At 43.3% G+C, this 13,982-nt stretch overlaps 1 protein-coding gene across 5 annotated transcripts in view; it reads left to right on the forward strand.

Annotated features, from left to right (window-relative positions):
• Positions 1-13,982, forward strand: part of LOC106608253 (ryanodine receptor 3) — a 264,485-nt gene that overhangs the window by 90,582 nt on the left and 159,921 nt on the right. For all 5 annotated transcript variants that reach the window (XM_082977053.1, XM_045721102.2, XM_045721103.2 and 2 more), the window contains 7 exons: positions 2,307-2,442; positions 3,878-3,973; positions 4,416-4,534; positions 8,391-8,524; positions 9,360-9,441; positions 9,807-9,966; positions 13,659-13,851. In XM_082977053.1, coding sequence (XP_082833179.1) covers positions 2,307-2,442; positions 3,878-3,973; positions 4,416-4,534; positions 8,391-8,524; positions 9,360-9,441; positions 9,807-9,966; positions 13,659-13,851 — 920 coding nt within the window. The remainder of the gene's footprint in view (positions 1-2,306; positions 2,443-3,877; positions 3,974-4,415; positions 4,535-8,390; positions 8,525-9,359; positions 9,442-9,806; positions 9,967-13,658; positions 13,852-13,982) is intronic.

The raw sequence follows: 13,982 nt of genomic DNA on the forward strand, positions 1-13,982 counted from the left end.
AGTCGTGAGTTATGAATTACAATGCATATGATGTGTTACGAATTGCAATCCGTACAATATTTTAGTAATTGCAATTTGTACAAATTTATGTAACAAATTTGCAAAACTTATGAATTCCAATGTGTTGTTGCTAACGTTAGCTATGTGGCTAATGCTAACATTAGCTAGGTTAGGAGTTAGGGTTAAAGCTTAAGGTTAGGGTTAAGGTTAGAGTTAAGGTTCGGGTTAGGAGTTGGTTGAAAGGTTAGGGTTAGGGTTAGGGTTAGGAGAATGGTTAGCTAACATGTTAAGTAATTACAAAGTAGCTAAAAAGTAGTAAGTAGTTAGCTAAAATGCTAAAGTTGTTTGTGATGATATCCAAAACTTGTTTGGTGATAAGAATATCAACTGTTTACTTTGCATGCTCACCAGCAATGGGGCATCAAGCCCACAATCAATGGGGCATCAAGCAACAATTACTAGCATAGGCCTACTGGTCTTTTGGTATGTCAAAATTGTTTAAAATTGATAATTGACTTATGAAGCTTGCATTTGGAATTTATTGTTAAAAATGTATTATTACATAATTAAAATGTGTTGTAGACCAAATAATGAAAAGGGCTGTCTGGTAGCCTCAATAAATAGACAAAGATTTCTTGGTTCTATCTGCACAAAGCTTAGGTATTCAATTGTGAGCATCAAAGTTTTCACATCCCACATCTCAGAACTGTTTTGTAGCGAATTCTCCTTTCATAACCCATTAGGGTCCTCACCTTAAAGGTACAGTACCTAAAGTACAGAGTATCACAATCCTGATAGAACCTTATGGCTCTGAAATGTCAATCTGGGTTCAGCCATAACCCACTGGGCACACACTTGTTGAATCAACGTTGTTCCCACTGTTGAACCAATGTGGAATAGACATTGAATTGACATCTGTGCCCAGTGTGAAGGCTCTATCTGACACTTCTGAATTGGACATGTTCAGTTTTTAATAAGACTGTAGCTATTTGAATACATAAATGATAGAATAACACTATTTTACCGAGTCAGAACACCATCAGCAAATACATTAAGACATTAAATACATCAAATACATTAATACATTAAATACATTAAGATGTTAAATACATCAAATACATTAAGACATTAAATACATTAAGATGTTAAATACATCAAATACATTAAGACATTAAATACATTAAGATGTTAAATACATCAAATACATTAAGACATTAAATACATTAAGATGTTAAATACATCAAATACATTAAGACATTAAATACATTAAGATGTTAAATACATCAAATACATTAAGACATTAAATACATTAAGATGTTAAATACATCAAATACATTAAGACATTAAATATATCAAATACATTAAGACATTAAATACATCAAATACATTAAGACATTAAATACATTAAGATGTTAAATACATCAAATACATTAAGACATTAAATACATCAAATACATTAAGACATTAAATACATTAAGATGTTAAATACATCAAATACATTAAGACATTAAATACATTAATTTTTATTTAACTAGGCAAGTCAGTTAAGAACAAATTCTTATTTTCAATGACAGCGGGTTAATTGCCTTGTTCAGGGGCAGAATGACAGATTTTTACCTTGTCAGCTCAGGGATTTGAACTTACAACCTTTCGGTTACTAGTCCAACGCTCTATCCGCTAGGCTACCCTGCCCCCCCATTTGTTGTTCAAGAAGTCATTGCATGTATAGATTTTCTTTTACTTGACTTGAGACTGAACTTGAAAAAACGTGTGATTCGACTTGACTTGCTCTTAGAATGTACTGTACGACTTGGACTTGATTCGAGACTCGAACCATTCTACTTGGGACTCGACTTGAGACTCGAACCTTGTGACTTGAGATTTGCTTGTGACTTAAAAAATTGTGACTTGGTCCTACCTCTGCCTAAAAGAGACTCCCACAAGATATGCAAATGTTTCTCTTTTCATGTAGGAAGATCTAGGAACATGTATCACTGCGATTGACTACATAATATCTAATTATGGTACAGTATTCCCTATGTAGTGCACTACTTTTGACCAGGGCCTTTAAAGCTCAGGTCGAAAGTAGCCATTGTGGATGTAACCCTTGTATTAGAGCGTTGGGCCAGTAACTGAAAGGTTGCTGGATTGAATCCCCAAGCTGACAAGGTAAAAATATATTGTTCTACCCCTGAACAAGGCACTGTTCCTAGGCCATCATTGTAAAAAATAATTTGTTCTTAACTGACTTGCCTAGTTAAATAAATACAAATAAAGGACCAGCCTGGTGTTTGTGTGTGTTTCAGGGCATGCTGGCCCTGCTGGTGATGTGCATTGACCGTCTCAACCTGTACAACAGCGCTGCTCACTTTGGAGAGCATGCTGGGGAAGAGGCTGGGGCGGCTTGGAAGAACATCCTCAACCTACTCTACCAACTACTGGGTAAGAGAGATGGGTTCTGTGTCAACTCTAAACACCTCTGTGCACACACACACACACACACCTCCCTGAGCTCCATCTGAAGAGTGACATGACAGTTATTTTATTTACAGGGGAGAGAGAAGAGTGAGAGCGAGAGAAAGAGGAGAGAAAGAGAGAAAGAGAGAGAGAGAGAGCGAGAGAGAAAGACTGAGAGAGAGAGAGAGAGAGAGAGAGAGAGAGAGAGAGAGAGAGAGAGAGAGAGAGAGAGAGAGGGAAGAGATTAAGCTTCATCACATAAATAAAATAGTGACCTGTTCTTAACACCTGTCCTGTCTGCCCTCTGGGCACTGTGATGCATGTGTCCAGGCAGCCTATGCATCCCAAATGGCACCCTTTCCCCTATATAGTGCACTAGTTTTGACCACAGCGCATAGGGCTCTGGTCAAAAGTAGTGCACTATATAGTGAATAGGGTGCCATTTTGGACGCACATAGTGAGACAAAGGAGGCTGTTAACACCAGTCAGATAAATGTTCAAAACCCTTTATTTACAAATTGTCAGTTACAAATGTTTTATCACTGATCTCGGGCCTTGAGCTGTCATACTTCTATCTCGTGGTCAGAAGAGGAGAGGAGGTCTCTGCTGTGATAAAGACCCCCGTGTATAGTATAGTATAGTATAGTATAGTATAGTATAGTATAGTATAGTATAGTATAGTATCGGTCTATATAGAGCCTGGAGGTGTTGTTGTTCGCCTTTTGTTGTAGTGATGTCATAGAGGCAGAAACAGGTCCATCATTTTAACGAGTTCCCCTTAGTTCAGCTTGACCGCACTCGTATTCAAATCCTCTACACACACACACATCCCCTTGCACGCAGGCACACACACCTCAGTGAAAACAGCCCAGACTTCCTCTCGCTAAACCAACACAGGGGTCACCCTGAAGGATGCCAGTGCAGTCTGAGCAGAGAGAGAGAAGAGAGAGGAGAGAGAGAGAAGAGAGAGGAGAGAAGAGAGAGGAGATAGATAGGAGAGAAGAGAGGAGATAGAAGAGAGAGAGAAGAGATTGGAGAGAGAGAGAGGAGATAGGAGAGAGAGGAGAGAGAGTCAGACAGTGTTCTCTGTGAGTTTGTGTTGACTAATGGTTCTGCATTGAGGGGTATGAATTAGCTGACAGATTATGCTGTTAAACTATCTCAAAGGCATTATCATTCTGCTGTCCCTAAGGCTAATGCTGAGTGATGACTGGGTGAGGAGACAGCTAGATATCAAACATAGACAAGAGGTCTAAACATAGACGGAGAAATTACATTTTCTTGTGAGCCTCTGCCTCTCTCTCACCCTCTCGCCCCTCTGCAATGTCTGCATCACTCTTTCATCCCTGTCAATCCCTTCTACTCACCCCTCTTTCCCTCACTCTCCCCTCTATGTCCCTCCACTCATCTCTCTCTCCAGCCTCTCTGATCAAAGGGAACCGGAACAACTGTACCCAGTTCTCCAGGAACCTGGACTGGCTGGTCAGCAAGCTGGAGAGACTGGAGTCCTCATCGGGTACCCTACACAATACACAGAGAGTTCAAGAACTAAATATGTGTATTAGACCAATCAGATTTGATTTGGTCATAGAGAGTTCACATTTACATATTGGGTATGGAATTGTTTGTTTATGATGTCAAATGCCTTGTATTAATAGCTAGCTAATTGTATGCTGTGTGTGTCTGGTGTAAGTAAACCTGAATCCTAATATGAGAGTCGTTCTATAACTGTAAATAAAGTAGCTTTTCTTACAAAGGTCTATAGCATAATCTCCCAGTAGTTTTAGCCTGTTTTGTGGAGGTGCTCCACTGTATCCTGATAGAGTCTCCTGATTCTATTCTGTTTTGTTTTATTCTACTTTACTCTATTGTAGGTATCCTGGAGGTGCTCCATTGTATTCTGATAGAGTCTCCTGATTCTATTCTGTTTTGTTTTATTCTACTTTACTCTATTGTAGGTATCCTGGAGGTGCTCCATTGTATCCTGATAGAGTCTCCAGAGGCTCTGAACATCATCCAGAAAGGACACATCAAGTCCATCATCTCCCTGCTCTACAAACACGGACGCAACCACAAGGTCAGCAACAACAACACATTACTGAGGTTCTAATACACTCATTCTGTAGGTTCTAATACACTCATTCTGAAGGTTCTAATACACTCATTCTGAAGGTTCTAATACACTCATTCTGAAGGTTCTAATACACTCATTCTGAAGGTTCTAAATGAAACTCAACAGCAGCAGCATGTACACATAATACCTGCAGAATGACAATAGCATGCTGTAAACAATGCTATTGTAATGCTTTCTGAGAGAGAGGCAAACATGAGCCAAACATCTTCAGTATGAGCAGCAGTGCTTTGGGCTTTCATCCCTATAACCAGAGGAGATAGTTAACCCAGAGGAGATGGTTAACCCGGAGAAGATGGTTAACCCGGAGAAGATAGTTCACCCGGAGAAGATAGTTAACCCGGGGAAGATGGTTAACCCGGGGAAGATAGTTATCCCAGAGGAGATGGTTAACCCGGAGGAGAGAGTTAACCCGGAGGAGATGGTTAACCCGGAGGAGATGGTTAACATGTCATGGCTTAGACAGAGGTTAAACAGTACTACCAATTCATAAAACTTCTAACCATGTCAAGTTTAACCTGAAAAGTGATTGTCCCCCCTCAAAATAATGCAACACCCAGACAATGTACAGTCATGGCCAAAAGTTTTGAGAATGACACAAATATTAATTTCCACAAAGTTTGCTGCTTCAGTGTCTTTAGATATTTTTTATCAGATGTCACTATGGAATACTGAAGTATAATTACAAGCATTTCATAAGTGTCAAAGGCTTTTATTGACAATTACATGAAGTTGATGCAAAGGGTCAATATTTGCAGTGTTGACCCTTCTTTTTCAAGAACTCTGCAATCCGCCCTGGCATGCTGTCCATTAACTTCTGGGCCACATCCTGACTGATGGCAGCCCATTCTTGCATAATCAATGCTTGGAGTTTGTCAGAATTTGTGGGTTTTTGTTTGTCCACCCACCTCTTGAGGATTGACCACAAGTTCTCAATGGGATTAAGGTCTGGGGAGTTTCCTGGCCATGGACCCAAAATATCGATGTTTTGTTCCCCGAGCCACTTAGTTATCACTTTTGCCTTATGGCAAGGTGCTCCATCATGCTGGAAAAGGCATTGTTCATCACCAAACTGTTCCTTTCATGGTTGGGAGTAGTTGCTCTCGGAGGATGTGTTGGTACCATTCTTTATTCATGGCTGTGTTCTTAGGCAGAATTGTGAGTGAGCCCACTCCCTTGGCTGAGAAGCAACCCAACACATGAATGGTCTCAGGATGCTTTACTGTTGGCATGACACAGGACTGATGGTAGCGCTCACCTTGTCTTCTCCGGACAAGCTTTTTTCCGGATGCCCCAAACAATCGGATAGGGGATTCATCAGAGAAAATGACTTTACCCCAGTCCCCAGCAGTCCAATCCCTGTACCTTTTGCAGAATTTCAGTCTGTCCTTGATGTTTTTCCTGGAGAGAAGTGTCTTCTTTGCTGCCCTTCTTGACACCAGCCCATTCTCCAAAAGTCTTCGCCTCACTGTGCATGCAGATGCACTCACACCTGCCTGCTGCCATTCCTGAGCAAGCTCTGTACTGGTGGTGCCCCGATCCCGCAGCTGAATCAACTTTAGGAGACGGTCCTGGCGCTTGCTGGACTTTCTTGGGCGCCCTGAAGCCTTCTTCACAACAATTGAACCACTCTCCTTGAAGTTCTTGATGATCCGATAAATGGTTGATTTAGGTGCAATCTTACTGGCAGCAATATCCTTGCCTGTGAAGCCCTTTTTGTGCAAAGCATGATGACGGCACGTGTTTCCAGTCTGTAATTCGAACTCAATCAGCATGACAGAGTGATCTCCAGCCTTGTCCTTGTCAACACTCACACCTGTGTTAACGAGAGAATCACTGACATGATGTCAGCTGGTCCTTTTGTGGCAGGGCTGAAATGCAGTGGAAATGTTTTTGGGGGATTGCCATCATACAAACTGAGGCAGCAGACTTTGTGAAAATTAATATTTTTGTCATTCTCAAAACCTTTGGCCACGACTGTATGTAAATCAGTGCCCAACAGTGTATGCAGATCTGTGGCTATCACAGCTGTCATGGTGGCGTTGACAATAACCTCATGCTGTATATCAACCTTCCTACTATGTGCTTTACATGCAGTGTTAACTAGCCCTACTGGGTTAACTGGGTAGTTGGGCATGCAACATGCAGAGCCAGGCTGCGTCCCAAATCTTTCCCTATTCCCTCTGTAGTGCACTACATTTGACCAGGTGCTATTTGGAGTGCAACCCCAGTTCTGTAAACAGCAGGTGTTGATCCATACCATGACATGGCACAGCACAGGAATCCTTTAAGCTTTTAACAACCAATAAAGACACGGGCCATGCATGCCCCTCTATGGGTTATTAGCATCATTTACTTGGTTGCTAAGTGACATGTGCTATTGTTACACAGAGACAAAACCGAAGGATCGTCGCCTTCAGTCTGTCCGTGTGAAGCTCTATTGAGGAGTGTAACACACATAGGACAGACAGAGCAATGTAAACATATGTTTCCCATGCCAATAAAGCACTTTGAATTGAATTGAGGGAGTAAACAAGAGAGAGAGCACGAGAGAGAGAGAGAGAGAGAACGAGAAAGTTAGAGAGAGAGAGATAGAGTTAGAGAGTTAGAGAGAGTTGGAGAGAGTTAGAGAGAGTTAGAGAGATAGAGAGAGATAGAGAGAGATAGAGAGAGAGAGTTAGAGAGATAGAGAGAGATAGAGAGAGAGAGTTAGAGAGATATAGAGAGATAGAGAGAGTTAGAGAGATAGAGAGAGATAGAGAGAGTTAGAGAGATAGAGAGAGATAGATTTAGAGAGAGTTAGAGAGAGTTAGAGAGAGAGAGAGAGAACTCCCGGGTGGTCACTTCAATCGTCTTCATCTTTTGAACTGATGCGCAGGCAGGGCACTTCTACACTGTAACTAGCTTCAATTCTGTTAAGAAACAATAATGTTCATATTGCCAGTTTTTGCTTTGATGGTGGATAAATAAGATAGTTTACTCAGGCCGTTTACCATTGAATAAAATTGTCAAGGATCCTGTCTGTGTAAATGGGTGTTTCCTCACTCGCTTGAGCATGCTTTTCCTGTGTGAGCCCACCACTTCCTCCATAATATCTGGCATGCTCACGCCAGAGAGCTTATTGTCCCCTCCTGCTCACTCCACCCGCCCCACCTTGACCAGAAAAAAATGGGTGTGATGTCTCACCCTGGGGCAACCCCTCCACAGGGCGAGGGCAATAAGTAGACCAGAGTGGCCCCGATCAGAAAAATGGAGGGAGAGGGTGTCTCGCTTTCTCTACCATCTCTGTTGGTAGTATGGTTAATAATGACTATGGCACAATAGCCAGCTAATAGGATGGTATGTATACTAGAAGGCCTAGTTGGACAAGGCTGAATATGCACATGATGGAATTTAGAGGTAGCCTAAATATTAATTATTTAATGGAAATAGCATTGAATAAAATAGGAATAAGTTGACTGTGACTAAAACTAGACAAAAATTGTCCAGACTTTTAGTCGACTGATAATAACTAAAACTAAGGATTAAATTACTAAAATGTGACTAATAATTAAAGCTATTTTAGACAAAAGACTAAAACAAAAATGAATCTAAAACAGCTGCCAAAATGAAAACTCGGAAGGAACGAGGATAGTATAAGAGGATAGTATAATCCATTTCTTATACGTCTCTCTTGTTCGCTGTCTCTCGATCTCCCTCGATCCTTATTTTCTTATTTCCATTTCCCCATCTCTCTTTCCCTCTTTCTTTCCATCTCTCTTTCTCTCTCTTTCCCTGTCTCTCTCCCTCCCTCCTTCCCTAGATCCTGGACGTTCTGTGCTCTCTGTGTGTGTGTAACGGGGTGGCAGTGAGAGCCAATCAGAACCTCATCTGTGATCACCTGCTTCCGAAGAGAGACCTGCTCCTCCAGACACGATTGGTCAATGACGTTCAGAGGTAACAAGTAGGAAGTGCCCCACTGTAACCATACGCCATAGAATTAGAACTACTACCATTCTAATTCTATGGTGTAATCATTGTAATTCTATGGTGTAATCATTGTAATTCTATGGTGTAATCATTGTAATTCTATGGCGTAATCATTGTAATTCTATGGTGTATTCAGTCTAATTCTATGGTGTAATCATTGTAATTCTATGGTGTTCTCTGCAACATATCCTTGTTAACCCTATCAGTCCCGAAGCCCCAGCAAAAATTGTCTTTTCATTTATCTGACTTTCATTTGTCTACATGTCCAGCCCTTATATTTAGTCTCACAATGAAGTGCTTTAGATATATATATTTTTTTTTGGGGGGGGGGGGGGGGGGGGCACAACCAGGGCTACAAGTAGAATGCATAGCAATTTGACATAAACAGTTGAATTCATGAGTTTTAGTGACGGTATAGCCCAGAAGGCTGTAGTTCAAACACAGTTTGTAGCCTAAATCATGCAGGCGCGATGGTGGGACTCATTGGGTTAATAAACAACATTCATAAATGAATGTGCTCCCTAACAGCAGGCAATTAGCAAGTTGTTACTGTCTGGGTAATTACATAAGACATACATTCAGTCTTGATTTACTACTGCACATGTAACTGAATCAGTGTGATTTAATACAAACTCAACACAGCTTTTATGACTGCAATATAAAAGAACATGGAATAGACATATGAATAATGTATAATTTATCTGGCTGTCTTTCTGCACTGCAGCACACAGTTACAGTTACTCAAAGCCACGATCTCTGACTGTTTTCTCATCTCTCTGTCTTCATCTGGATCTGGATCCAGTATGAGGCCTAACATCTTCCTAGGAGTGGCAGAGGGTTCAGCCCAGTATAAGAAGTGGTACTTTGAGTTGATGATCGACCAGGTGGACATTGGCTTTTCTCACTTTCATCTATTTCATTGCTTATGTGTTTTGTTTATTTTGTAGGAACATTATTGACAATTTTTATTTTTAAAATGTAAGTTGTACTTGCAATTTAGCTCTTTGCTACCACACGTTTAATGCCTTGTCTCTCTCTCTTTCTCTCTCTCTCTCTCTCTCTCTCTCTCTCTCGGTTTCCCTCTCCCTCCCTCTCTCTCTCTCTCTCTCTTTCCCTTTCCCTCTCTCTCTCTCTCTCTCTCTCTCGGTTTCCCTCTCTCTCTCTCTCTCTCTCTCTCTCTCTCTCTCTCTCTCTCTCTCTCTCTCTCTCTCTCTCTCTCTCTCTCTCTCTCTCTCTCTCTCTCTCTCAGGTGAACCACTATGTGACCAGCGAGCCGTCCCACCTGCGTGTGGGCTGGGCCTCCACTAAGGGTTATGCCCCCTACCCGGGGGGTGGAGAGGGATGGGGGGGCAATGGAGTGGGTGACGACCTTTACTCATACAGCTTTGACGGACTCTACCTGTGGTCAGGTAAGCTCTCTGAGGTTCTACATGACTCTACCTGTGGTCAGGTATGCTCTCTGAAGTTCTACATGACTCTACCTGTGGTCAGGTATGCTCTCTGGGGCTCTGCATGACTCTACCTGTGGTCAGGTAAGCTCTCTGAGGTTCTACATGACTCTAACTGTGATCAGGTAAGCTCTCTGGGGTTCTGCATGACTCTACCTGTGGTCAGGTAAGCTCTCTGAGGTTCTACATGACTCTACCTGTGGTCAGGTATGCTCTCTGGAACTCTGCATGACTCTACCTGTGGTCAGGTAAGCTCTCTGGGGTTCTGCATGACTCTACCTGTGGTCAGGTAAGCTCTCTGAGGTTCTGACTCTACCTGTGGTCAGGTAAGCTCTCTGGGGTTCTGCATGACTCTACCTGTGTTCAGGTAAGCTCTCTGAGGTTCTGACTCTACCTGTGGTCAGGTATGCTCTCTGGGGTTCTGCATGACTCAGCCTGTGGTCAGGTAAGCTCTCTGGGGTTCTGCATGACTCTACCTGTGGTCAGGTAAGCTCTCTGGGGTTCTGCATGACTCTACCTGTGTTCAGGTAAGCTCTCTGGGGTTCTGCATGACTCTACCTGTGGTCAGGTATGCTCTCTGAGGTTCTACATGACTCTACCTGTGGTCAGGTAAGCTCTCTGAGGTTCTACATGACTCTACCTGTGGTCAGGTAAGCTCTCTGGGGTTCTGACTCTACCTGTGTTCAGGTAAGCTCTCTGGGGTTCTGCATGACTCTACCTGTGGTCAGGTAAGCTCTCTGAGGTTCTGACTCTACCTGTGGTCAGGTAAGCTCTCTGTGGTTCTGACTCTACCTGTGGTCAGGTAAGCTCTCTGGGGTTCTGCATGACTCTACCTGTGGTCAGGTAAGCTCTCTGAGGTTCTGACTCTACCTGTGGTCAGGTAAGCTCTCTGTGGTTCTGACTCTACCTGTGTTCAGGTAAGCTCTCTGGGGTTCTGCATGACTCTACCTGTGGTCAGGTAAGCTCTCTGGGGTTCTGACTCTACCTGTGGTCAGGTAAGCTCTCTGAGGTTCTGACTCTACCTGTGTTCAGGTAAGCTCTCTGGGGTTCTGACTCTACCTGTGGTCAGGTAAGCTCTCTGGGGTTCTGACTCTACCTGTGGTCAGGTAAGCTCTCTGGGGTTCTGACTCTACCTGTGTTCAGGTAAGCTCTCTGGGGTTCTGACTCTACCTGTGTTCAGGTAAGCTCTCTGGGGTTCTGACTCTACCTGTGGTCAGGTAAGCTCTCTGGGGTTCTGACTCTACCTGTGTTCAGGTAAGCTCTCTGGGGTTCTGACTCTACCTGTGGTCAGGTAAGCTCTCTGGGGTTCTGACTCTACCCGTGGTCAGGTAAGCTCTCTGGGGTTCTGCATGACTCTACCTGTGTTCAGGTAAGCTCTCTGGGGTTCTGACTCTACCTGTGGTCAGGTAAGCTCTCTGGGGTTCTGACTCTACCTGTGGTCAGGTAAGCTCTCTGGGGTTCTGACTCTACCTGTGTTCAGGTAAGCTCTCTGGGGTTCTGACTCTACCTGTGTTCAGGTAAGCTCTCTGGGGTTCTGACTCTACCTGTGGTCAGGTAAGCTCTCTGGGGTTCTGACTCTACCTGTGGTCAGGTAAGCTCTCTGGGGTTCTGACTCTACCTGTGGTCAGGTAAGCTCTCTGGGGTTCTGACTCTACCTGTGGTCAGGTAAGCTCTCTGGGGTTCTGACTCTACCTGTGTTCAGGTAAGCTCTCTGAGGTTCTGACTCTACCTGTGGTCAGGTAAGCTCTCTGGGGTTCTGACTCTACCTGTGGTCAGGTAAGCTCTCTGGGGTTCTGACTCTACCTGTGGTCAGGTAAGCTCTCTGAGGTTCTGACTCTACCTGTGGTCAGGTAAGCTCTCTGAGGTTCTACCTGTCCTGATGTGACCCTGACAGTTCCTTCTCTGCCTTATAATGTAATTTGGGAGTTAAGTCCTGAAATGTGTGTTTTACAGTTTGGATTTGAATGTCAAGGGCAGAGAGACAAGTTGTAGCTTATATAACTGCACTCATTGACTGCCCTCGTGATGTGAAATTCCGCTGCTATTTGGGAGTTGGGCAGGGAAATCCTGAGGTCATCATTTTGTGGTCAAGAGCAAAGAAAAAATAACAGTACAATAAAATCTCACCCTCAACCAACCATCACTCATCCGCCACCCTGCCCCCCGTCGACCAACCATCACTCATCCGCCTTCCTGCCCCCCCTTCCCCCGTCTAAACAGCCCCAGACTGTTAGTTACTCCCAGTGATTTAAAGATACACTAGATGACTGATAGTGGGCACTGTGTTCACACCACCCTGCCTCCATCTTGGCACTCCCCCACCATTGTAAAAAAATATTTTAGAAGCTATAGAAATGCATTTACTAATGTCTACAGTCATTTATTCTATACTAAACAAAAATATAAACACAACATGCAACAATTTCAATGATTTTACTGAGCTAGAGTTCATATAAGGAAATCAATCAATTGAAATAGATGAATTAGGCCCTAATCTATGGATTTCACATGACATGTAGCCATTGGTGGATCTGGGAGGATATAGGCCCACCCACTTGGGAGCCAGGCCCACCCACTAGGGAGCCATGCCCAGCCAATAGAATTAGTTTTTCCCCACAAAAAAGGGCTTTTGTACAGACAGAAATACTCCTCAGTTTTAACGGCTGTCTGTGTGGCTGATCTCAGATGATCCCGCAGGTGAAGAAGCCAAATGTGGAGGTCCTGGGCTGGTGTGGTTAGACGTGGTCTGCAGATGAGAAGCCGGTGGACTCTGGCAACAGCTCTGATGGACATTCCTGAAGTCAGCATGCCAATTGCGTGGAGACATCTGTAGGATTGTGTTGTGTGACAAAACGGCACATTTTAGAGTGACCTTTTATTTTCCCCAGCACAAGGTGCACCTGGGTAATGATCATGCTGTTTAATCAGCTTCTTGATATGTCACACCTGTCAGGTGGATGGATTATCTTGGCAAAGGAGAAATGCTCACTAACAGAGATGTAAACACATTTGTGCACAAAATTGTAGAGAAATAAGCTTTTTGTGCGTACGGAACATTTCTGGGATGTTTTATTTTAGCTCATGAAACATGGGACCAGCACTTTACCTGTTGTGTTTATAGTTTTGTTCAGTATATTATACACACTTTAATGCATACTTTTAAATTATATTATGTGAGCTAAACATGCACATATTTTTTATTTTTATTTAAAGAATTCCCTAAAGTATAATTTTTTTAGATTACTAAGGTCCCCCTAATGTTACTATCCCCACTACAACAACAAAATACTTAAATACATGTCATTTTGTCCTGGAAACATTTCATTGAAATACTGTAGAATTCCATTAATTCCTGGAAGTACCAATATGGCCGACCGGTGACTTCAAAGCTTCTCAATGGCCAATAAATAGCTTCAGCAACAGAGGGTTTGTATATATCATTAGTTTATATACATTCTACACCTTACACTGCCCTTGCTCCCCAGACTGAGGCCCCAGACTGAGTCTGCCCTCTATGACTTTGAAGGCGTGACTTCTCTTCTTTTCTCCTCTCTCTCTCTTTCTCCTCTCCTCTCCTCTCTTCTCCCCTCCTCTCTTCTACCCTCCTCTCCTCACCCTTTCCTCCCCTCCACTCTTCCGTCTTCTCCTTCAAGGCCGTATCTCCCGGGCGGTAGCTTCGATCAACCAGCACTTGTTGAACAGTGATGACGTGGTGAGCTGTTGTCTGGACCTGGGCGCTCCCTCCATGTCCTTCAGGATCAATGGCCAGCCAGTACAGGGCATGTTTGAAGACTTCAACACCGATGGATTCTTCTTCCCAGTAGTCAGCTTCTCTGCGGGGGTCAAGTAAGGGGCCAACACACACACACACACACACACACACACACACACACACACACACACACACACACACACACACACACACACACACACACACACACACACACACTCACACACACACACACACACACACACAC

This window comes from Salmo salar, chromosome 06 (assembly GCF_965601325.2).
Source record: "Salmo salar chromosome 06, fSalSal1, whole genome shotgun sequence".
NCBI lineage: Eukaryota > Metazoa > Chordata > Actinopteri > Salmoniformes > Salmonidae > Salmo > Salmo salar.